General features: G+C 45.8%; 3 protein-coding genes and 1 long non-coding RNA gene across 7 annotated transcripts; 3 read left to right on the top strand and 1 right to left on the bottom strand.

The window, feature by feature from the left end:
* Window positions 1-21: 21 nt before the first annotated feature.
* Window positions 22-3,264, top strand: cidea (cell death inducing DFFA like effector a). The gene is made up of 5 exons (XM_047024404.1): window positions 22-1,019; window positions 1,579-1,717; window positions 1,822-1,974; window positions 2,220-2,392; window positions 2,748-3,264. The coding sequence occupies exons 1-5, from the start codon at window positions 952-954 to the stop codon at window positions 2,845-2,847; spliced, it is 633 nt and encodes a 210-aa protein (XP_046880360.1). The 5' UTR covers window positions 22-951; the 3' UTR covers window positions 2,848-3,264.
* Window positions 3,265-3,535: 271 nt separating this feature from the next.
* On the top strand, window positions 3,536-8,160 carry tubb6 (tubulin, beta 6 class V). Of its 2 annotated transcripts, XM_047024393.1 has the most exons (6): window positions 3,536-3,613; window positions 4,011-4,119; window positions 4,294-4,404; window positions 5,011-5,255; window positions 5,497-6,311; window positions 7,341-7,873. In XM_047024393.1, the coding sequence occupies exons 1-6, from the start codon at window positions 3,557-3,559 to the stop codon at window positions 7,408-7,410; spliced, it is 1,407 nt and encodes a 468-aa protein (XP_046880349.1). In that variant the 5' UTR covers window positions 3,536-3,556; the 3' UTR covers window positions 7,411-7,873. The 2 variants fall into 2 exon arrangements, with proteins under 2 accessions (XP_046880349.1, XP_046880350.1); XM_047024394.1 differs by lacking the exons at window positions 3,536-3,613; window positions 4,011-4,119 and having other exon boundaries at window positions 4,300-4,404; window positions 5,127-5,255; window positions 7,341-8,160.
* A 1,446-nt stretch (window positions 8,161-9,606) lies between these two features.
* dipk1c (divergent protein kinase domain 1C) lies at window positions 9,607-21,606 on the top strand. 3 transcript variants are annotated; one of them, XM_047024361.1, is made up of 6 exons: window positions 9,609-10,722; window positions 16,870-17,151; window positions 17,290-17,395; window positions 17,513-17,784; window positions 19,469-19,633; window positions 21,081-21,606. In XM_047024361.1, exons 1-6 carry the CDS (start codon window positions 10,516-10,518, stop codon window positions 21,357-21,359), a joined length of 1,311 nt encoding a protein of 436 aa, XP_046880317.1. In that variant the 5' UTR covers window positions 9,609-10,515; the 3' UTR covers window positions 21,360-21,606. The 3 variants fall into 3 exon arrangements, with proteins under 3 accessions (XP_046880316.1, XP_046880317.1, XP_046880318.1); XM_047024362.1 differs by adding an exon at window positions 13,873-13,948 and having other exon boundaries at window positions 10,638-10,722; window positions 17,290-17,784; XM_047024360.1 differs by having other exon boundaries at window positions 9,607-10,722; window positions 17,290-17,784.
* LOC124470506 lies at window positions 10,883-13,042 on the bottom strand. Its single transcript, XR_006956411.1, has 2 exons — window positions 11,434-13,042; window positions 10,883-11,281 (listed from the first exon to the last, which is right to left on the bottom strand). It is a non-coding gene; the product is annotated as an uncharacterized LOC124470506 (long non-coding RNA).
* Window positions 21,607-21,837: the final 231 nt, after the last annotated feature.

Here is a 21,837-nt window from a genome sequence, read left to right as displayed (position 1 = left end):
AGGCTCCGTTGATGATAACGTATTGCTGTAGGCTACAGTGGTTTCTATATGGTTCCTTTTTAAAAGTACATATTTGTATTGACTTCAGCCAACTACGAGATACTGGAAGGGAATTGGTAGCATTCTAGATCGGTGTTTTTCCAGCCAGGTCGCTTTCCCATTGTAATCTGGGTCCTGGAAAAGTTCACGGAATTGAAAAACTGCACCGCTTGGTTTAAAGAGGCTTAAGTGTCTCAGAATTGGACTTAGAACTGTTTACGAATATCAGTTTTTTTATATTCCGACCTACTTATACAAACCGACATCGAACATGTCGGCACATGGTCTGTATACAAGTAAAACAGGTGAAACAGGTAAATATGCTGAGAGGAAGTGAGCCATTTGTAGGCTACAAAAACCACAGACGTTTTCTGTACCAATGTACCTAGTTAATTGTATAATTAGCCTAGCCTACTTATAAACACAGTCTTTATTTTAGTTTTTTAATGTTGTGTAAGTTTCTTGCCAGGCCTGAGACACCGTTCAGGCTTTATAAGGTCACAAGCTTTAGTTTCGTATTTTAAGGGTGTTGAATTAATAACATGGTATGAAATTTCAATTACAAGAGTATAAGAAGGGAACAAGTTTAAATCACCTCTCCTTGAAAATCGACAGTCATATCATAACACAATCATTTGTCAAATCAAATTGAGCAAAATAATTCGTTTTCAATAAATGCACATGGATCTATGATAAGCAGCCTATTTCAACATGATCGTCATAGACTACATCATTGACCAATCATGCTAGGATAGTGTTAATAAGAGGGGCGTCACCATAAAATAGGGAAGGAGAAGTACTACTTAGCTTACTCCAATTGACAATTCATTGACGGAGCACCGTTCCATTTGGGGAGGATTATTTTAGTTATACCGTTCTTTTTAAGGATAGGCCTACGACCGGCGAAGGAGAATGGCACCGCTATCGATTCAATCCAGCGTGGAGTATGCGAAGAACCTTCTCCCAGAGACCCTAATGAGGTGAAGCATGCGGGGTGCATTTAAAAAAATTCAGTTCCCAATTGTTTTAAGTCATATGATCTACCACGACCGTGGCATCTGTCAAGTTTCTGTATCAACAAGGCCAGTCTTCAGCAGTTTGGGCTCATTCTAGACGAGCAGGGTTAGACAAAAACTTGCGTTGGCTGAGAATTAGAATTCACAGCTGTGTATTTAATTTTATGTTTGAAAATGTACATGGTAATTTCACTTTAGGTGCATCCATCCATGTATTGCCATAGAACAATCTTTATTCCCTCAGCACAGACCAAGTTCTGTTCAAACAGTTATTTCACTGTTATTGGGAAAGCCATCCTGATTGTGTTCAGCTTGGTTTGCCTGACTCATTCTTCCATGTAACTTGGCAAGAGAGCCAATCCTTGATCTTTTTGTCTGGCTGGCATTTGTTTCACTGGAAAAAGGTTCAGAAGTCTCCGCAGAACAATCAGACCTTTTAAATTTAGTAGTTTGTCTGCACCTGTTCCTTCTCTCCTCTAACCCTCGTCTGTGCTTCATTCACTCGTCATGTCTCCCCCCCCAGATCTGTGTCCACGGTCCAGACCACCATCTCCCGGCACATCCTGCCAGTTCCCCAGCCACGCCCCTACAAGGTGTGCACCCACAACCGGAGAAGGAGAAGAGGACTCGTAGCCTCTTCATTGGACGACCTCCTGGACAAGGTGAGACTTGGACCGTAGATCAGCTTTTTGTGTAAATCTCTCTGGCTGCATAGATCTGTCCAGGGTGCTGTTATGAGAAGCACAATCAGTTACTTTCCCTGCAGGTGACCAGTGCCTTCCTGCTGACGTGCCAGTTCCTGACCCTGGTTCTGGAGGAGGACGGCACAGTGGTGGAGGCTGATGATTTCTTCCAGGCTCTGCCCCCCAACACCCACATCATGGTGCTAGAGAAGGGGGAGGTGTGGACGCAGAACAAGGTAGAAGACTCCGCTCATCTGTCCTCTACCATGAGGAGACTCTTCTTTATCCATTGCCATCTCCCCTACCCTCTCCTCCTTTTCTTTTATCCTTTGTATTCTCTTCCTCCACCCCCCCCCCCCCCACTCTTTGTTCATGCTGTTTTACTGGTAACGCTTGGGCAATGTTGCGAAGACCTTTTTCGACAACAAGGTGGCAGTGATGTTTCGTCCCCTTGAACTTCTGTGTGTTGTGATATCCGCAGGTCCTCCCCAGCTTCCGCCAGCCTAGGAGGAGTGGCATAGCCAAGTTGACCTTTGACCTGTACAAGCTCAACCCTAAGGACTTTGTGGGCTGCCTGACCATACGGGCCACACTGTATGAGATCTATACTCTGTCCTACGACATCCGGTGCACCAAGGCCAAAGATATCTTCCGGTGAGGCTACCATAGTCTATGGCAGTACATTGGTGTGCCTGGATGGATTTTGAAAAGTCTCTCTCTCTCACACACACACATTGGCCATTTATAAATCCGAAAAACGCTAAGAACGCAGTGCAAGGACTTGCGGGAAATCAGATCGTGTTTCCGCTGGCCAAGTCACCCACCAATGCATCATCGATAAGAGGTGGATTGAGGACAGATCTGGGCTTTTTATCGTTCTTGGTAAATTGTATTTTGCCGAACGAGTATTTGCCGAACGAGTTCACGAGAATACAAGAACGGAAAAAATTTGCTCTCTGAGACGAATGCACACACTAGCGGTTATCAATCCCCCTTTCTGTGTCTGCAGGTGTCTGCTGCGCTGTGTGACCTGCATGGCCAGAGTATCAGGACAGCTTCTGCTCCAGGGCTCCACCTATATCCTGCAGCTCCTAGGAGAGGACGACTAGTGCTGCCAGCCCTGCTCTATTCTCCCCATCCCCTCCATTATCTTCTCATCCCTCCATAATCTCCTCCTCGTCTTCATCTGCCTCCTCCACTCTCCCTACTGCCCGGCCACTTTCTCAGCCTTTGGTCCTTTCCCCTGTAATACCGGTACTGTCCACCAGGTGGGGTAGTGCGTTTTCCGCAGCAAATAAATATCTCGCTATGTAGCGGTTTTAAGTCATTAATTTTAGATATTATTACTGGAAAAAAATTCCCCCGTTTGTCTGGTTTTATTATCTTGTCTATTGAGCGGCATCTGAGACCACTGAAACTGTCTGGTGCTAAATGCGGTACTTGAACGTTATTATGATTATAAATACAAACTAGGTCTATGTTCATCTTGTATAATGTATTTAATAAAATGTAGTTTATTTTGTAAAGTGTGTTCTGGCTTGATATGTATGCGTTTGTCTTTCTATCTAGCTCTTGAGTAGGCTACTTGTGAAAACTGAAACTTGCACAGAAGGGACTGCTCTTCCCACATGTTGCATGCGCGCAAAGCTGACCAGCTGGCGAGTCATCCGCGGGAATGTTCAGGGCGTGGCCCGGCCCGCGCACCGAGAGGAGTTTGGAATGCCACCCTCCCTAATTCAGTTAAGCGTGTTTTTTAGACTGGAGCTCACACACTCAGACCTCTGCTCTTCAAATTAGGCTATAACCGTCACGCGCAAAATGAGAGAAATAGTTCACATGCAAGCTGGACAATGCGGCAACCAGATTGGGACCAAGGCAAGTAGTGGCAAATTACTGTTCTGCGAGGATAAAAAGTTGTGCGTACGGGACTAGTTATACACATCATTGTTAAATAACTTGAGCAAATCCCTTGTTGTTAAAATAAGAACATTTTAAACTTTTCTTTTCAAAGTTATTGCTTTCAATGAGAGACAAAAGTAACCAAAGCATGATTCCGTTTCTGCCGCTCAACCGCCTATAATAAAGATCATAATGGGGCCATTTCTCAGAGCGGTCCAACTAGTCCTGCATGCTGAGAAACTCTTCAGATAGTCATGCCTCAGCTGATATGCTTGATGATTGCAACGGGAGAATGCTTTAGCTCTTCAACTGCATTTCGGGAGACTTATTTTACACCTGGAATTTTAAATGTCATACCAATCTTCTGCTGTAGTTTTGGGAGGTGATCAGCGATGAGCACGGAATTGACCCCGCAGGAAACTATGTTGGTGACTCGAAACTGCAACTGGATAGAATCAATGTCTATTACAACGAGGCCTCCTGTAAGTGTGCACGTGTGCACTGAATCATGGTTCCTAAAAGCTATATCAGACTCCCCCAGTTGTCAAACTTCTGTGTCTTTCGTTATGTTACCTTAAAGAATAAATCCCTGACAACTGAGAATATAAGCGACCTTCCTGTCGTGTATCTGTTTGTTGTTGGTTGTCCTGGTGCAGCACATAAATACGTTCCCCGGGCTGTGCTGGTGGACCTTGAACCCGGCACCATGGACAGCGTCCGCTCAGGGGCCTTCGGACAGCTCTTCAGACCAGACAACTTCATCTTTGGTGAGATCCAGAGCACCACACAACACTCCCACTGAGGACAGTGCTCATAGGGGGGGTGAGAGAATGTTAGCTATGTGAAGGATTTCTGTGGGGTTTTATGAAGGCCCTTGGCATCAGACACACTGGACTGACACACATACAGACGGAACAGAGCCGACACACTCTGAACAGTGGTTAGGAGATGTCATAGGTTCATGACTAATGGTCCACAAACGATGTCCAGAATAAAGAACAGTAGAAGGATTGGAGGAGAATTCTTTGACAGAGTGTGTTTAACAAATACCAGAGCCACCACAAACAGTATTACATTTACATTTCTTCATTTAGCAGACACTTATATCCAAGGTGACTTACAAGAAAGAGCTTACTGAGGATCTGTTTGATAAACTACTCTTCTGTGGGATTAGGTGTTGACATTAGTTTACGCACATACACACACACTCTGACTCTAGGGCCCTCCCCCAACCCTGGATGGTGAATGATTCACATGTGCTGGTGTCAGACTGAGTATGTGTGTGTATACTCTATAGTCATGACACCCGTGATGGGGGCTGTGTATAACGTTTCCATGACTCCGGCCTCGGGTGTGTGTGCCGCTGGTCCCAGGCCAGACAGGTGCAGGTAACAACTGGGCTAAGGGCCACTACACGGAGGGAGCAGAGCTGGTGGACTCAGTGCTGGACGTGGTGAGGAAGGAGTGTGAGCACTGTGACTGTCTCCAGGGCTTCCAGCTCACCCACTCCCTGGGCGGGGGCACCGGCTCGGGCATGGGCACCCTGCTGATCAGCAAGATCCGCGAGGAGTATCCTGACCGCATCATGAACACCTTCAGTGTGATGCCCTCACCCAAGGTAGCTAGTGTGTACTGTTCTGTACAGTAGCGTACTAACAGCTAGTGTATGCTGTACTGTGAAGCACACTAACAAACCCCCATCCTCTTTTTCAAAGTAGCTTGTGTACATTGTTTTGAAACGTGCCTCTTCCATGGTACCTAGTGTATAATACACCATACAAACAAAGACTTAACCTACCTTACCTCCTACCCTACCCTAACTCCCACCTTGTACTCTGCTCTACCCCCCCCCCTCCAAGGTATCTGACACGGTGGTGGAGCCCTACAACGCCACCCTGTCTGTCCACCAGCTGGTGGAGAACACAGACGAGACCTACTGCATCGACAACGAGGCACTCTACGACATCTGCTTCCGCACCCTCAAACTGACCACGCCCACCTACGGCGACCTCAACCACCTGGTCTCTGCCACCATGAGTGGCGTCACCACCTCTCTGAGGTTCCCCGGCCAGCTCAACGCCGACCTCCGCAAGTTGGCCGTCAACATGGTGCCCTTCCCCCGCCTGCACTTCTTCATGCCGGGCTTCGCCCCGCTCACCGCCAGGGGAAGCCAGCAGTACCGCGCCCTCACCGTGCCCGAGCTCACCCAGCAGATGTTTGACGCCAAGAACATGATGGCGGCCTGTGACCCTCGCCACGGGCGCTACCTGACCGTGGCCGCCGTGTTCCGAGGCCCCATGTCCATGAAGGAGGTGGACGAGCAGATGCTGGCGATCCAGAACAAGAACAGCAGCTACTTTGTGGAGTGGATCCCCAACAACGTGAAGGTGGCAGTCTGCGACATCCCTCCCAGAGGGCTCAAAATGGCCGCCACCTTCATCGGCAACAGCACGGCAATCCAGGAGCTGTTCAAGCGCATCTCCGAGCAGTTCTCAGCCATGTTCCGCCGCAAGGCCTTCCTCCACTGGTTCACGGGCGAGGGCATGGATGAGATGGAGTTCACAGAGGCAGAGAGCAACATGAACGACTTGGTGTCAGAGTACCAACAGTACCAGGAGGCCACTGCCAGCGACGGAGATGAGGCCTTCGAAGACGAGGATGAGGAGATTCATGAGTAAGGAGAACGATTGCGACATCCTAGAACGTTGCTAGAATGCCTCGTTATGAATGTTCTTGTTCCGTCGATAGAACCTTGGTAAAACATACACCCTTCCTAGAATGTTTCTTTTGTGGCCACAGATTGTCTTAAATGTTTGTTTTGAATGATGAGTATGTTTTGAAAGCTGTGAATTTATACATGTTTGGAGGGTCTTTGGGCACAGAGAGTGATACCTGGAGTGGTTGTAATAAAACCTTCTAAAGACCTTCAGAGAAGTGTGCTGTGCGTGGAGATTCTGTCCTGTGTCCAGTTTTGTACTGTCCAGTTATGTACTAATATGTATGCATATCTGCATGTATTCTGAGAAGACATCTTTGATCTAAAGAGGGGTTCCAAAAAAGTACAGTGGGGTTTCTTATAGAACATCGAATATTAGGTGTGATTGTGAGTGCAGTCCTGCCCTGGTTTACAGATACACAGACGGCCAGACAGTCAACCAACTGACAGCAAAGCACCATCAATAGAGAGGCTAATCGCCCTCCCTTGACTCCATTGTGTGGGAAACTGGATATCCCAGCAGTTCTGTTTGAAGCCCATTGAAAAGAGATAGGAACAGTCTAACTAAATCTGGGGTCCTATGGGGGGGGGGGGGGGGGGGGGGTAACAATCCCCCCCACGCACATCTACCCCCTCTTGTTAATCATAGCAGTTGCCGAGTTAGGCGTTCTGTTATTAGCACAGTAGTGTGTGTGTGTTGGGGGGGGGGGGTTAACAATAGAATCTACACTGCTAGTCCTACTTTGATGAGACCATGGACTGGACTGCTCACCTCCTGCACTTTGGAGCAGATACTCACAGGGACATACTTTACAGAGTCAATACATGTTTTTGTGAATAGCCTGGTCAGGGTTTGGTCACACATGGTCACAGACCTGCTAGTCAGCTGGTAAGGAGGAGCAGTATGCCTGAGTCATGCTACTCTAAATAGTGTGTGTGCGCGTGTGTCATCCCTGTATCTTACCCTCTCACTCCTCTGACCAACAGGCAATGGAACGAAGAGCCCCAGACTGAAGTCCCCTTCATGCCCGACGTCAGTGTTAGTCCACTAAGCTGAAGTCTCTCTCCCTGCCCGATCACACAATGTATTAGTGCACCAGGTGTGAATCCAAAAGATTATATTGATTAGGTGTTTTTTGATTGGTTTAATATTGATTAACTGTTTCTATAATTGTTTGTCTGAGGACCATATTTCTTTCAGCTACTGCCCTGCTTAAATAAAGGCATAAAGTCTGAGAGCTTTGAGGACGACGCTTTGTTGAACTCCCCCATACTGTCAAAGGTAGTTTTGTGTTTGAGTATTGCGCCCTCTTCAGGACAATAATGGGTGGCAGATATTAGGGGCCGTTAAGGAAATAATCCAGACTGTCCTTACACAAAAACACATGAAACACATACACGTACACATATGACACGTTCAGACATATCCATACTACTGAAAACTCACATCCACATATGTGAAATGCTGACATAGACAGATATGAAACACATTGACATGTGAAATATTCACACGCATTCATACTTCTGAAAACTTACATATGCATACATATGAAATCCTCGTACAGACGCATGTGAAACACATTCACACACTCGTATATGAGGATGAGTAAGAAGCTTTGAGAATGTAAGTGTGATAACTTTTGTTTTAAAGTTTTTTTTGAAAGTTTGCATCATTCATGAGTAATTGATGAGGACTTTAGCCTACTCTCTGCTCTAGAGCATGTAGGCCTACTCTGCTCCAGGCCGCTTCTCTGTTCTCCTCTCCCCTTTCCTCTTCTCTCCTCTCCTTTCTTATCCTTTCACTTCTTCTCGTGTGGGGATTTTTTGTTGTTGTTGAAAGGTAAAAAAAATAAAGTCTTAAAAAAAAAAAACGTTGTTATATTTTTTCCACAACGTGTCGCGGTAGGACCACTTTGTTTCGGTGGTTCTCGCGCAACAACCCTGGATGGTATATTTGCAGAACCGCAGTCCGCGGTGTAAAGAGAACACGTCGTATTTTTAGTTACGAAAGACTAATGTGGTAGGATGAGTAGCTTCACAGTGTATTAGAGTGACCTAGATATTTACTATAATTAACGTGCAAAAGCTGCAAACATTTGATGGTCAGCAGAACATGTATAAACAGTGTGCATACAACACATAGGCCTGTATTTTATTTCCACTCATAAGCGTGCATACAGGTATGGTGTTGTTACTTTCTTATTCTCTCTGATATGGCTCTTTGATATTTTTCCAAACTCCTCACTTTTAATAGTTTTAGTTTCAAGGTCAGCGGAGAGGAGATGGAATATCGCCGCCTAACCCCTTTTAAAATATTTGCTCATGCAGCGGTTTGAAAGTCGTGTCGGTCTATTTCAGATATGCGCGCTATCTGCGATGAGAGGACTGTATTAATGAGAGCGTCAGATCACCCTCCATCTCTGAGCAGACACGTTACTGTAGGCCTACACCAGACTATTTAATTGGCAATTAAAATGACACAAAACTCCCCGGTACAAGTATAAATATTCAGATCGCTTTGCGAGGCTGGCAGCTGCGGTCTGGCTCTGTTGTGCTGTGTTCTGAAGAGGTCATTAAGTATTCTGGGCACTATCTGCCCTATAGCTTAGACAATCACAGGAAGAAAAAACCTGACTGTGTCTCTGTGCGGGAAGGAGAGAAAGAGAGACACAATTATTCTCCCCTGAGATTTCAGATCTAAAATTAGAAAGTTCAAGATTTTACATTTAACCTTTCCAAAAATGCATCTGATATCTTAGTTGTATTAAGCTCTACATCAAGGTTCTGGTTCATTCACAATAATTGTTTCTCTGCCAGATGTTTATTGCCGTTTTTACATAAGGCAATTATCAGCATGCCAGGACCAGGGTGGAGGACTCACTCAATAGTACGAGCGTGAGAGAGATAGTACTAGAGAAAAATAGAAAGAGAAGGAACACTGGGAATGAGAGATAGAAAGTTGGCAGTGCTCAGTACAGCTGCAAGGGAACTGTGTTTCAGCAAAGTACTGCTGCCGTGGTAACGATGGAAAAGAGTGTTGTCTTGGCGACAGGAGGGGGGGGGGGGCAGGAGAAAAAAAGCCAACACAGAAAAGGGGGTAAAGAGGGACGGAGGAAAGAAGAGAAAAAAGTGAGAAAAGCAGGAAAGAACGAAAGAAATGGTAGGGGGCAGAGAGGGAATGAGAGATATAGGATACAGTAGAAGGTGGAGGGGGAAAAGAGAGAGATAGAGAGAGAGAGAGTGAGAGAAAGAGAGAGAGTAAAGGGGAGGAGACAAACTGCAGGGGAGAGTCTTCAGTTAGAGAGAATACTGAGAACAGTCACTGGAACAGGCTTGCTGTGCTCTCTCTCTCCACTGCTCAATCAACACACATGCACATGCACACACGAACACATGCACACACAAATGCACACACACACACACACACAAAGACGAAGAAACGGGTGGGGGGGGGGCTCTAGGAGACTGACAAAGGAAGGAAACGGAATGGGGCTGAGCTCTCAAGTCTGAGCCTGACACACACAGACACACACACACTCACTCGCACACACATACCCACACTCCAGTGGGGACTCCAGACCAGCAACAGTAGCAGCCAGCCAGTGAGCCAACCAGGCAGAGGGGGACAGGCAGCATGGTGATGTCGCTGGAGGGAGTGGGGCAGAGCAGGGGTAACCAGAGCTCCATGTTCCCAGGTCAGAGACCCCCGGCACAGGCAACAGCAGCAGAGGCTCAGCCCCCGACGGCCATCCCCTTCACATGGATCCTCCCAGCACAGACTCAGAGAGCTCCAGCTGAGGGCCGCAGCACCAGGTCTTGGTCCTGAGACGAACCCGACAGGGAGGCTTCCAAGGGGGGCTTCCAGCCAAGGCAAGACGGGGTCTGACCCTGGGTCTGGGAGCGCCAGGGTTGGAGAAAGGAACTTACCAGGCCATTTGGAGGGATCCAGGGTCTGGGCCAGACCTGGACAGCTTATGGAGTCTTGTCCTGGCTCATGAACCTAAGTCTGTGGAAGAATTTTTTTAAATCTGGATTTTGGACATTTGGAGGAGTGGGATACCTGTTATGTAGTTCTGACGGTCCAGTGTCTATGGGAAACCGGGATCTTCTGTCTTGATTCTGGGAAGTCTAGTTGTGGTGTTTGCAGGAGCTAAACAGGACTATGGGTGATCCCCCAAAATGGGGTCGAGCGTGGGGGGGCTGCGTGCTGCGCTGGCTGGGCCTCAGACTCTGCCGGAGGAGCACGCTTGTCTTTGCTCTGCTCTGGTTCGGCTCCTGGGTCTTCCTCAACGGCCTGGTTATGGTCCACAGGACCCTCCTCTCTGACTACTGCACCAATGACAAGAGCAGGAGGATCCTGAACCGACTGGTAGGAACTCCATAACATCATTAAATGACATAATTTACTTAGGGAATGGATTAACTGATCAACTCTAATTTCGCTAACCCCCACCCACCCTCTGCCCCTTCTTCTCCTCTCGACTCTCTTCTCCCCTCTACTCTCTTCTACTCTTTACTCTCTTCTTCTCTCCTATTCAATCCTCTCCTGTTCACCACTGGGTTAGAAAGGCTTTCTTTGTCAAATAAAATCTTCTTGTTAAATAAAAGATTGATCTACTTAAATAACAATTTTCTCTGAGCAGCCATACAATCCACCAGCTATCTCATCTCATCGCTTTTTTAGGGCTTATGGTCTCTACTCTGCCATGCTGCACAACTATTACACACTCTCTCTCTCCGGTCATCTGAGTCGCAGTTATTCTCTCTTGCCCTGCAGTTATTTATCTAAAGGATGACATATTTAAACATGTCTCAATCCACTTTAAATGGAGCTAATGGAAACAATAAAACAGTATTACTTCACCTGCACCGTCAGTTCCCCTCTGGTGAAACTCGCCGTCCATCCCCTGCCAGATGGAGTAAAATAACTACTGAGTTTGAGAGAAGAAAAGAACATAAACAGAGGAACTTTAAGTTTCTGTACCACACTGAATTTGTCTTCTGATCATGTTCCATTTTATTGGAATGTTCTTAAACAGAGAGAAATGTGTGAGAGGTTGTGGAGAGTCAGAACAGGTACCAAAACCGTCAAAGGAGTTTTTGTTGCTGGAACAAAAGCCTTTCCTCACAGTCCTACTTCCTGGGATTAGAACCTCGTAACGTTATTGTATATCGCTTTGAGACCAGGGGATTACACTGTTTCCTGAGCGTGTGTTGAAACCACATTTCAGACAGACACTTGTGAAAAAGGGCTTCAAAAACTCTCCAGGAAATCCAGAACTGGGGATTTAAAAGAACTGAGAGGACTCTACAAAATATGTATTTACATTAAATTAAACAGTTGAATCTAAAAGCCTATTTAATATTCTAAGTTATTTTATTTATTATATTTCTTGTTTTTATTTACTTGATTGATCAACTATAAGCTTGTTTGTGAAAACAATGAACGCTTATTACAGAACTATTTGACACCTGGAGACAGACAAGCTGAAGTAATGGACGCAAGAATGGATTAAACTATTATTTTTAATTCTGCGTTGTGGTAGAAACCAAAGATGTATTTTTGTGGTTTTCCTGTGAACAGTCTATTCTCCCAAGGGGGACAAAGGGGTGTAACATTTAAACGTTTCCCCCCTGGTGAACCTATCAAAACCTTCAAAACACTGTCAAGAGAGAATGCAAGCATGTTCGAATCATCATGCAGACCTCTGTCTGTGGTTAAACCCTCTGTCAGATCATACCATGACCTGGCAGAGGTGACACCCTATTAAACTGAAAAAGGAACTAAAAGTACAGACCTTGTCAATATAATTGGCCATCAGACATATTTTGATGATGTGTCATATTTCCAAGTAACTACTGTAATTTCCTTCTTCCAACTGAAGCCAAACAGTATTTGCTAACACGTGGAACAGTTTAAAAAACAGTTTTCTTTTTTTGGGGGGGGGGTCTTCTTTTTTCTTACATTGAAAGAGACACGAAAGTAAGGAGAGACAGAGTAAAATACAAACAGGAAATGTCCCGGCCCAGAATCAAACCTTGGCAGTGACATTACAGCTTTTGCCTAACCGGGTAGCACTCTACTAGTTAGAATTATCTAAATCTGCTGCTTGGAATTTTGGCAAGTAATCAAACTACCTTCAGATTGTTTTTGAGTGTAAGAGAATAGTTGACTTGAGGCGTCCATTGGAGCACGCTGGGGCAGAGAGGAACAGGAGAAGCTCGCCACAGGCTTGGGGAAGAAACAAGTCATAGAGAATTCATTAGGTTGTATTTCAATGGCCTATACAATACATGACCATTTATTTTATTTATTGTATAAACAAATGGATTTATAACGACTCTTAATGCAGGGGTTTCTCACTGAGGGGAACTGGTTGGGACGTCTTTAAGACAGAAGTGCTGGTAAGCTACAGCCCAGGGTGCATTACAGAACAGGTCACCTGAGAGGACAAAGCTCCTGGAAAACATCCATCAGAAGATAATGACACCGTAGATTATTCTCTTCAACAGAGACAAAGAGAGAACGCAGAGAATCTGCGAGAGACAGTAAACCACAACCACAATCACTCCACATACTTTCCAGACTTTGCTTTAAAAAAAACGTTTAGTCTCATAGATAAGAAAAAGCAGCATGGCTGCTTGGGTAGAGACAAGTGTGATGTGTGTGTTCCCTGTGTTAGGAGAGGGCTGTGTTAGGGGAGGGCTGTGTTAGGGGAGGGCTGTGTTAGGGGAGGGCTGTGTTAGGGGAGGGCTGTGTTAGGGGAGGGCTGTGTTAGGGGAGGGCTGTGTTAGGAGAGGGCTGTGTTAGGAGAGGGCTGTATGAGGAGAGGGCTGTGTTAGGGGAAGGCTATGTTAGGAGACGGCTGTGTTAGGGGAAGGCTATGTTAGGAGAGGGCTGTGTTAGGGGAGGGCTGTGTTAGGGGAGGGCTGTGTTAGGGGAGGGCTGTGTTAGGGGAGGGCTGTGTTAGGAGAGGGCTGTGTTAGGAGAGGGCTGTATGAGGAGAGGGCTGTGTTAGGGGAAGGCTATGTTAGGAGACGGCTGTGTTAGGGGAAGGCTATGTTAGGAGAGGGCTGTGTTAGGAGAGGGCTGTGTTAGGAGAGGGCTGTGTTAGGAGAGGGCTGTGTTAGGGGAGGGCTGTGTTAGGGGAGGGCTGTGTTAGGGGAGGGCTGTGTTAGAGGAGGGCTGTGTTAGGAGAGGGCTGTGTTAGGAGAGGGCTGTGGCAGGTTATAGTGGCAGGCTGCAAGCCCCCCAAGTCACAACAGGAATCCACCCTTCCTTCCTGCGACACACACACAGCTACACCCCCAATTGATCATTCTAATGCTGTGGAACTACAGTACTATGGCATGTTTAAAACAACAATAAGCTATTGAAAAGGATGTCTTTGAAAAGGCTTTATGTGTGTAGATGTGTGTGTGTGTGCACATGGAGGTGTGTCAGTGTATGTGTATGTAAGTATGTGTGCATGCGCCAGGCCTAAATCCATGCTATTTATTCCTTTATTCATGCACACAGACACAGATGGTGACCTGAGGGAGTGGAGGAACACCAAGGAGAGATGAATGGGAATTCAACTGATGTCTATGTGCATGTATGTCTTTAAAAAATGATATATTTGAACATTCCCTTATCACAGTTGATCAGTTATATTGGTGGTTTGGGGTTCTTTGGATTGATAGGACTGACTGACCTACGGTATATTTAGTTCTCAATTGTTCCTACCATGAGGTGTTCTGGTGCTCATACTCACATAATTAAACACTGTCAGAAGAAAACAATCAAATCCGAGCTGTTACTCTAGAGTCAAGGCTTTTATCTCGTTGCCACGGTTACGGTAATTTGGACAGTTCAGTTCACCAGTGTCTGAGGGGGAACTCTAACTTCTCCATCAACCAGGGTTCTGTTGTAGCCAGTTCAGGACTGGCCCACAGACGGCTCAGAAGCCAGCTGGCAGAAAGCAGGGAGAGCCTCAATGCTCCACGCGGCTCTGGATGCTTGGCCTGCTTGACCAGAGAGCTGGACCCAACTGAGCCGTTGTTGTCTGTAATGGCTCTGTGTGTATAGAGTGTGTGTAATGTGGGGTCACAGTGTGTGTGTACCGTTGCCTGAGGGAGAAAGGGGGAGATGAAGGGTGGAGGGTCGGGGGTGGTGGTTCATGTCCGGGCCTTGTTTCACTGATACTTTGTGTGAGAGAACTGAGCAGTTTCAGTAAGAGCGAGTTGAGCGAAGACCACTGTAGCAAGACATTCCAGAAATGCCAACACTTACAAGAGCTCTCCTTTCCTCTCCTTTCATTTCCTTTCCTTAAGTTTTGTTTCCTTTCCCTTCTCCTTTCCTATCTCCTCTCCTCTCCCCTTCCCTTTTTCTCCACTCTTTTGGAAACTGTTCGGTGTAGGACTATGAAAGGTAGACTGGTGTTTTCGTCTTATCATCTCATGAAAAAAGATATGAGTGCCGTTCCAATATAATCCTGTCTGGCCCTGGGATTTAAAACGCACACGCACGCACGTGCACACACACACACACACACACACAGGAATGCCATTAGTGATTTTATTGTGCCTTTTAAGGTTAATATTTTAGATATTCAGATTAAGGAATGTTTTCTACATTCCTTTACAACGTTGGCCCACAAAAGAGTGTTCCAGGCGTTTTGGTGGATGAGGTTTAAGTCATTTTTGCAGAGGCTTAAAACGTAAACAAGCACACAAGGAGAAGCAAAACAACCAGTGAGTTTGAAGTGCTGCTCCAACACTGCTCGAGCTGTTGGACCACTTCATCATGTTATTAGCTGTGTGTATGTGAGCCTTGTTTGGCAGGGCAGGCTGCCAGTGTTTGAGGATGTTGTAGTTCTAATACAGTGTTCGTTTATATACTTTTTCCAGTTGGTTTTTCAAACCTTTTCTCTATGGTCCTACTGACAGAAGATGACACAGGCCCAGCTGAAGCTGCATGATCGGGATCGTAATCTGTTACACTCCCACAGTTGCTTGAGGATGGAAAAATCTACCCATATATTACAGTAAACGCACACACACAGTGTACTATACAGTTTAAGCAGTACACATATGGTCGGCCAATCATGATGTCATTGACTGACCAGGCCCAGGGGTTGGGAAGGTCACCATGGGAACAGAAGCTGAGAACAGCTGCAATTATGGGATGCTCTGTGTGGGAAATCCAGGGAATTGAAACGGATGTGAGGAACTTGGCAGGCACCCAAAAATGGTGAGGAAAAAAAGAGAGTGAAAGAAATAAATAAAGAGAGAAACACCTGGCCTAGTCTTAGAGGAAGAGAGAGAGGGAGAGAGAGGCAGATGTCTGGGGCCCTGCACCCGGCACCCAGGGCCCCTGGGGGCTGAGAGACAGGAGAACCATTAGGGGCCCAGGGAGTCATTACTGGAGGAAGGGGGGAAATTATCTCCCATACACAGATAAGGAGAGGCACTTAATTCTTTCATCTGAAGCAGTGAGCGTTTCAACTATGTGATAGAGGAGGAAGGGAGGGGAGAGGAGAGGAGGGAAGAGGACGGAGGGAGAGGAGGAGAAGAAAGGATAATAAACCTTAGTGAATGATGATGATAAGGGACACCTGTTCAGAGCTAATGTGTTAATGCAACAGTCAAGATCTCAGTTGTGAACACATCCTGTCCCCACAGTTATATCATTGAACATAGCCCAGGCAAACCATCAGAACACACCATGGATAGGCAGGTCAGACCACTGAACATACTCTCTAATGCAGAATAGAGAATGTTCTAGAGAATAGAATGCAGCCTAGAATGTGTCCATCCCTCCATCCTTGCAGATTAACTGCAGCTGACAGCTGTTTACATTGTGGAATGTTGATACAGTGGACTTGAACACGCTAATCTCCATGGTAATACTAATGAAAGAGGACCTCTGGTTGAGGATCACCGCACTAGCACGGACAGAAATAACAGGCCACACACACTCCATACACACACACTCTCACACACACACTCCATACACACACACCAGATATCAAGTCTTTGAGGTAGTCCAATTCCAGTCTCAAGTCTTTTTAGGGCCAAGTCTAAATCAAGTATCAAGTCTCTTTTGGGCACAAGCCCTCTGCATGCGGCAGCATTTCCATTCCAAATCATTTCATTTGCAACTTAAGTGTAACTCATGCTTGAGACTCAGACCGGAGTGTCCATCTCTGACACACACACACACGTCTTGATGAATAACCTTTCCTTCCTAATCCATGTTGATGGGAACAGAAGAGACGGAGGGTGAGATGTGAACTCATCATCTCTTTTCACTCAGGAGGACATGAAAACACAGAAATGAACAGCTCTTCCTCCCCTCTTCTCTCCTTTTCCCTTCTCTTCTAGTTGGATACTGTAACACCAGAGAGTTTTGATGTTCAAGATCAATCACATTTTTATGGTTAGGGTTAGATAAAAAAATAATAATAATATGTATGGAGTACCTGTTTTAAATGTGTTTTGTCTCTTTACTGTGTGCATGTGTGCGTGTGTCCAGTGCGAGGAGTACCGTGAGGGTTCCCTGACAGGGGACATGTGTGAGGATCTGTGCGTGCACGGCCGCGTGTCCTACCAGCGCTGCCTCTACTATGAGAACGGGAAGAAGGTGATCGAAGCCCGATGGAATGGTTCCCCCGTGGTTCTGAAGTCCAAACTGGAGAACTTCTCTTCCTATGAGCCCCTGGGACTGCTGGAGTACCAGGAGCCTGGAGAGGAGCTCTCTCCCCTGGACATGGTCTTCTACGCCACCCTGGAGATCAGGAACTCCCTCGGTCTGGAGGTCAATAGGCTGTTATATTCTCCATTTTATATTAAAATGTTGTTTGTATTTTCAGCATGGAGGAAAATACTTTTTAATAAATAAATATAGACTTTGTGTGTTTAGGCCTTCACAAACCATGACCTCTCTCATCCTCAGGTTGGTAACTCTTCCCTGGAGAACCTGTTGAGCCAAGGACTTGGAGGAGCAGCAGCAGGGAGAGGAGCTGTTGGACGCATCGTAGGAGGAGGAGCAGGAGGAGCAGGTGTGCGGTCATACAGCCAGGCAGAGCTGGCCTCCCTGTGGTCTCTGCTCCAGCAGGAGGAGTACACCATTCTCCGTGTGCTCCAGGATCTCACCCCCCACGTGGCCATGGTTACAGGTTCCTGTGGACACTTCTACGCGCTCGAGTACCTGTGGGCAGGACATGCCTGGGACCAGAACATCTTTCCTCTGGAGGAGGTGTCTGTCGCCGGGGAAAGCCCCCTATCTGGAGGTCTTGGGTCTGGGGGAAGGTGGAGGGCCAGGGAGATGATTCACAGGATAGCGCTGAGCTTCCTGGACATGGTGTGGCACTTTGACCATGACTTCACACACAGGCTGCACCTGTGTGACATTAAGCCAGAAAACTTTGCCATCAGGAAGGACCTTACTGTGAGTGGAGTGTGTTTGTTTCTGCTATACAGAACCTCTATTTCCAAACCTCCATAGTCTATTGGAAGAACGATGTAGCAGACTATTCTGGTGTTCTTTGATTGTGAAAACAATGACAAGAGATAGAAGTTGGCTAGCATTGTAGAATGTGTTGAAGGGTGATTTATATAACAGAAAGAAACATCAATATACTGGTAGAAAGAACTTCAGAGGATTAAATACGCGAGGAAGATCAGAAGGACACGTAGGTTTGTGACAGCAAAGATGGTCTCTTTCACCTCGCTATCGGTCTAGCAGAAACAGAAGTGAGTCTGAGGACGTGCACTTTTACAACCTTGTCAGCTGTATGGAGCAGTTATTCAAGTTTCTCTGCACATAATTTTTTTGATTCATAGATTCTGCTTGAGAGAAAATATGATTGATATGCACCGTATTATCAAGGCGACGGCAGTATAATTCAGAATGTTATATATCTTTGTTATCTGGATCTGTTGGAAACAAATCAATGGAAACAATAGCACTGTGCCAAATCGATTTTTTAATGTAAACAAACGAGCTTTGTTATTTTGTTATAGTCTGCGTCGTTACGATACATGTTCGGACAATATCTATTTTCAGCAGAATTTAGATTTCTCTCGCTTCAAATATTTAACTTTTAGCTTTATTATTAGGTGTTACTTCTACGAAAGAGTGAATAAAAGAGAAACATTTTTAGATCAGCAGTGGTGTTTTTGGCCAGGTTTTCGGTTTGACACGGTCTGAATTAAATTACTGTATGACTGAGTTCACTCCGTAGTTCAATAAACCTCCTGGCTTATACTGGAAAGCTCTAGAAAACACGAACAAAGACGGCATTTAAGATAAAACCATAGGCCCGTTGTCTCTCAACATAATATTTATTCAACTTTTAAAATAATAAACCTATGTAATAAAATATCTCCGTAAACGATTTCATATCAATAGAATAATGCAATAGCCTACAACATACCAGATAATGTTTAATTGGATTATGATTTGTACAAAGGAAAAATCGTGTATAGGCCTATTTTTATGTTTAATAATATAGCTCTGTGTTATTCTATTTTATGTTTTCATTGAATATTTTATGGGATTACAAAACAATTGATTTTTTAGCTACATTTAATCAAAGGGCATTTTGTTGGGAAACATATTTGACACATTCCTGATCCTGATCCAAAAAGATTTAATATTTTTCCTGTATTTATATTCTAACTTCAAAACTCTCAGTTTCTTTAATATGATTCAAATTATTCTAAATCCCAACGGTGGGTTTCTCCTTGATCACAGAGATCAGCAGCGCAGAAGCTGTCAAATAGTTAGATTTATGTTCTGACGTGCTCTACCATGATCTCCATAAATCCTCGTTCTTCAGAGAGCAACGTCTGAGTAGGAACGGAGCAAAAAGTCTAGTTAAATTAGAAAAACACTCCACCATCCTTCCCACCTTAAAATGTTAAATGTAATAAATGTAAAGAGTTATACAAATAATACAGCATATAAATAATTGCACTTCTTTAATATCTATATAGGCTATAATTTTGAACAACTATGAAAATACACCACAGAGTCAGTAGAGTCTAATTCATGTAATAATTGTTGATGTTTCAATGAGTCTGTCTTCAATTATAGAATTTCAAAATATCTCTCTTTCACCTGCCCCCAGGTTGTAGCCATTGACGTGGACATGGCCTTCTTTGAGCCCAAGATGAAAGACCTGTTAGACCAGAACTGCAGTAGCCAGGATGACTGTAACTTCTTTGACTGTGCATCACGCTGCGACCTGAGAAAGAAACGCTGCAGCCGGCGTCGGAGGAACAGCAACTTGCAGGTACCTGAGGAGGGTTTCCAAACCTACGTATTGTTGAGGGCGATGGTGCCAAGACTGAATCTGTGTGCAGTAATGGGGACTGTGAGGTTGTTCTCTTGGTCTAGCGGCAGACCCTTGGGCTTGGATTGTGTTGTATCCGATTTTCGGTCCTTGCAGAGCGCATTAGAACCAGCTTATTGTTCTAAACTCAAGTTGACATCCCTTATGTACGCCCACATTCAACCAGCAGGTGATGAACGAGCTGCTTGGCAACGTCTGTGCTCAGGATTTATAGTGCTCCAGGTAATTCCTCTCACAGTTTAATTACAGAGCTGGGAGCAGGAGGGGAATGTTAATATGTAAGAATAACACAAGGACACAGACCATACAATACCCATACAGGCCATGGACCATAAAGGTTCTTGAGAAGACAGCACTACTGTGTAAATCTCAGCAAACCTCTTAGGTGCCTTTTTGGTCCGATGGTAGAACGCTCGACCCCTTGGCGAGGAGGAGACTGGGGTTCGATCCTTCAGTTAGCTAGAGTTTCTCCCACTGTCAGCACCTCTGGTAACCTGCCTGCCGGTCTGCCTGAGATCCATCCCCGTCCCCTAGATAAGGGTTCTGAAGCACAATGGTAATTGGAGACTGAAGGCCAGGCCTTTATAGACAAGTCAGTATCATCACCATCCTCCTGCTTCTCTGGGAACTCAGCACCCAGCCTCTGAGAGAACCCTGATGGCCACAGAACACAGAAGGGTTCTAAACACAATGGTAACAGGAGAGTTTAGGGAGGGGGGAGTGGGGCAGGTTAGATGACAATGACCTTCTCAACATCATCACTGTCTGGCCAACACACCAATCACAACTCAGCACCTGGCCTTTGAGGTAGATATGAGGTAGCCAATCAACACGCTGGTGTGGCTGGTTGTCACCGGCATCCGGATGCTGCGGAGAAGAGAGGAAAGGTAGAGTGGAGGAGACAGGAGAAGATGAGGAGAGAAGAAAGATGGAGAGTAATTTCCAGACTGACCATATTGATGTTGATGAAAGACAGGAGAAGAGAAGGGGAGGGAAGGAAAAGTCGAAGACTGGCAGAGTATGGGGATGTTCATGTTTTGCCATGACACCCTCGGGCCCTCTTGAAGGCCCCAGGTGTGTTTTAGGATATGGAGACCTCCAGATCACTTATTGCTACCCCTAGTGACCCCGGTCTCTCTTTATTGTTCTTGACACATGGGGACAATGCAGGGACTTTGTTCCTTTATTGGCGAGGGACGAGTAGGGAGAGTGAAGTGGGGGTGAGAAAAGGCTGAGGAGGGTCAAGCAGACAGATGAGGGTCAGTATTGTTTGTCAGTAGGCTTCAAACACTTTTGTGATGAGAATATGACTGATGATAACTTCTCTCCTGTCCTCCTACCCCCTCCACGTCCCCTCCCCTCCCACCCTCTCCCGTTCATCCTCCAGGTGATCTGTGAGAAGATCTTCAGGCCGTGGTTCTCTCCCACTCTGCTCGGGGCTAAAGCAGGGCTCCCCCTGCAGGTGGAGTTGCAGAAGGCAGTGCAGGAGTGCTCCGAAACCGACCGAGGAGAGGAAGAAGAGGAGCAGAGAGGGGAGAGGCGGAGTCTAGACGTCCAACAGCATCTCCATGGCATCCTGACACGTCTCCTCAAAGAGGGTGGAGTCACAGAGGAAGGCGGGGCTACAGAAAGGACAGGCTACGCTCATACATCGTTAAACTTCTGAGACTGGTGCCTTGGTGACTTGTGCCTTGGTGACTGGTGTTTATGAAACTGCAGAGACTATGAAGAAGGTCAAGTCATGTTATGTCACATCAGTCGCAGGCTGAAGACTCACTAAGATAGTTTGAACGTTGTACCAGAATGTGATAGGCTTTAGTTATCGGAGTTAAAGGGGTTAAATGCAGATATTTAAGTTAATCTACAAAATAGCTTTGTACAGTTAACTTGAATAAATACATACTTTAAAAGAACTGGTAAATAGTTTGGTGCGTAGATTTCTCTTTCTTCTGCTTCTGTTCTGGAGTTAGTTAGCATCCAGTAGATCAGGCCCAGATGGACCTTCCCAACACAGGACTGAACAGAACCCCTCAGCAGAGGGGAAGCATTAACACGTATCACAAGCTCAGCAGGAGGAGCAATGCATGGCGAAACATCAGCAGTCAGAGGGGGCATTCTGGTCTGAATTAGGGCCTTCTTTTTGA

The sequence above is a fragment of the Hypomesus transpacificus genome, chromosome 8 (genome assembly GCF_021917145.1).
Source record: "Hypomesus transpacificus isolate Combined female chromosome 8, fHypTra1, whole genome shotgun sequence".
NCBI classification, from domain to species: domain Eukaryota; kingdom Metazoa; phylum Chordata; class Actinopteri; order Osmeriformes; family Osmeridae; genus Hypomesus; species Hypomesus transpacificus.
This window is presented reverse-complemented; position numbering and strand designations above follow the sequence as displayed.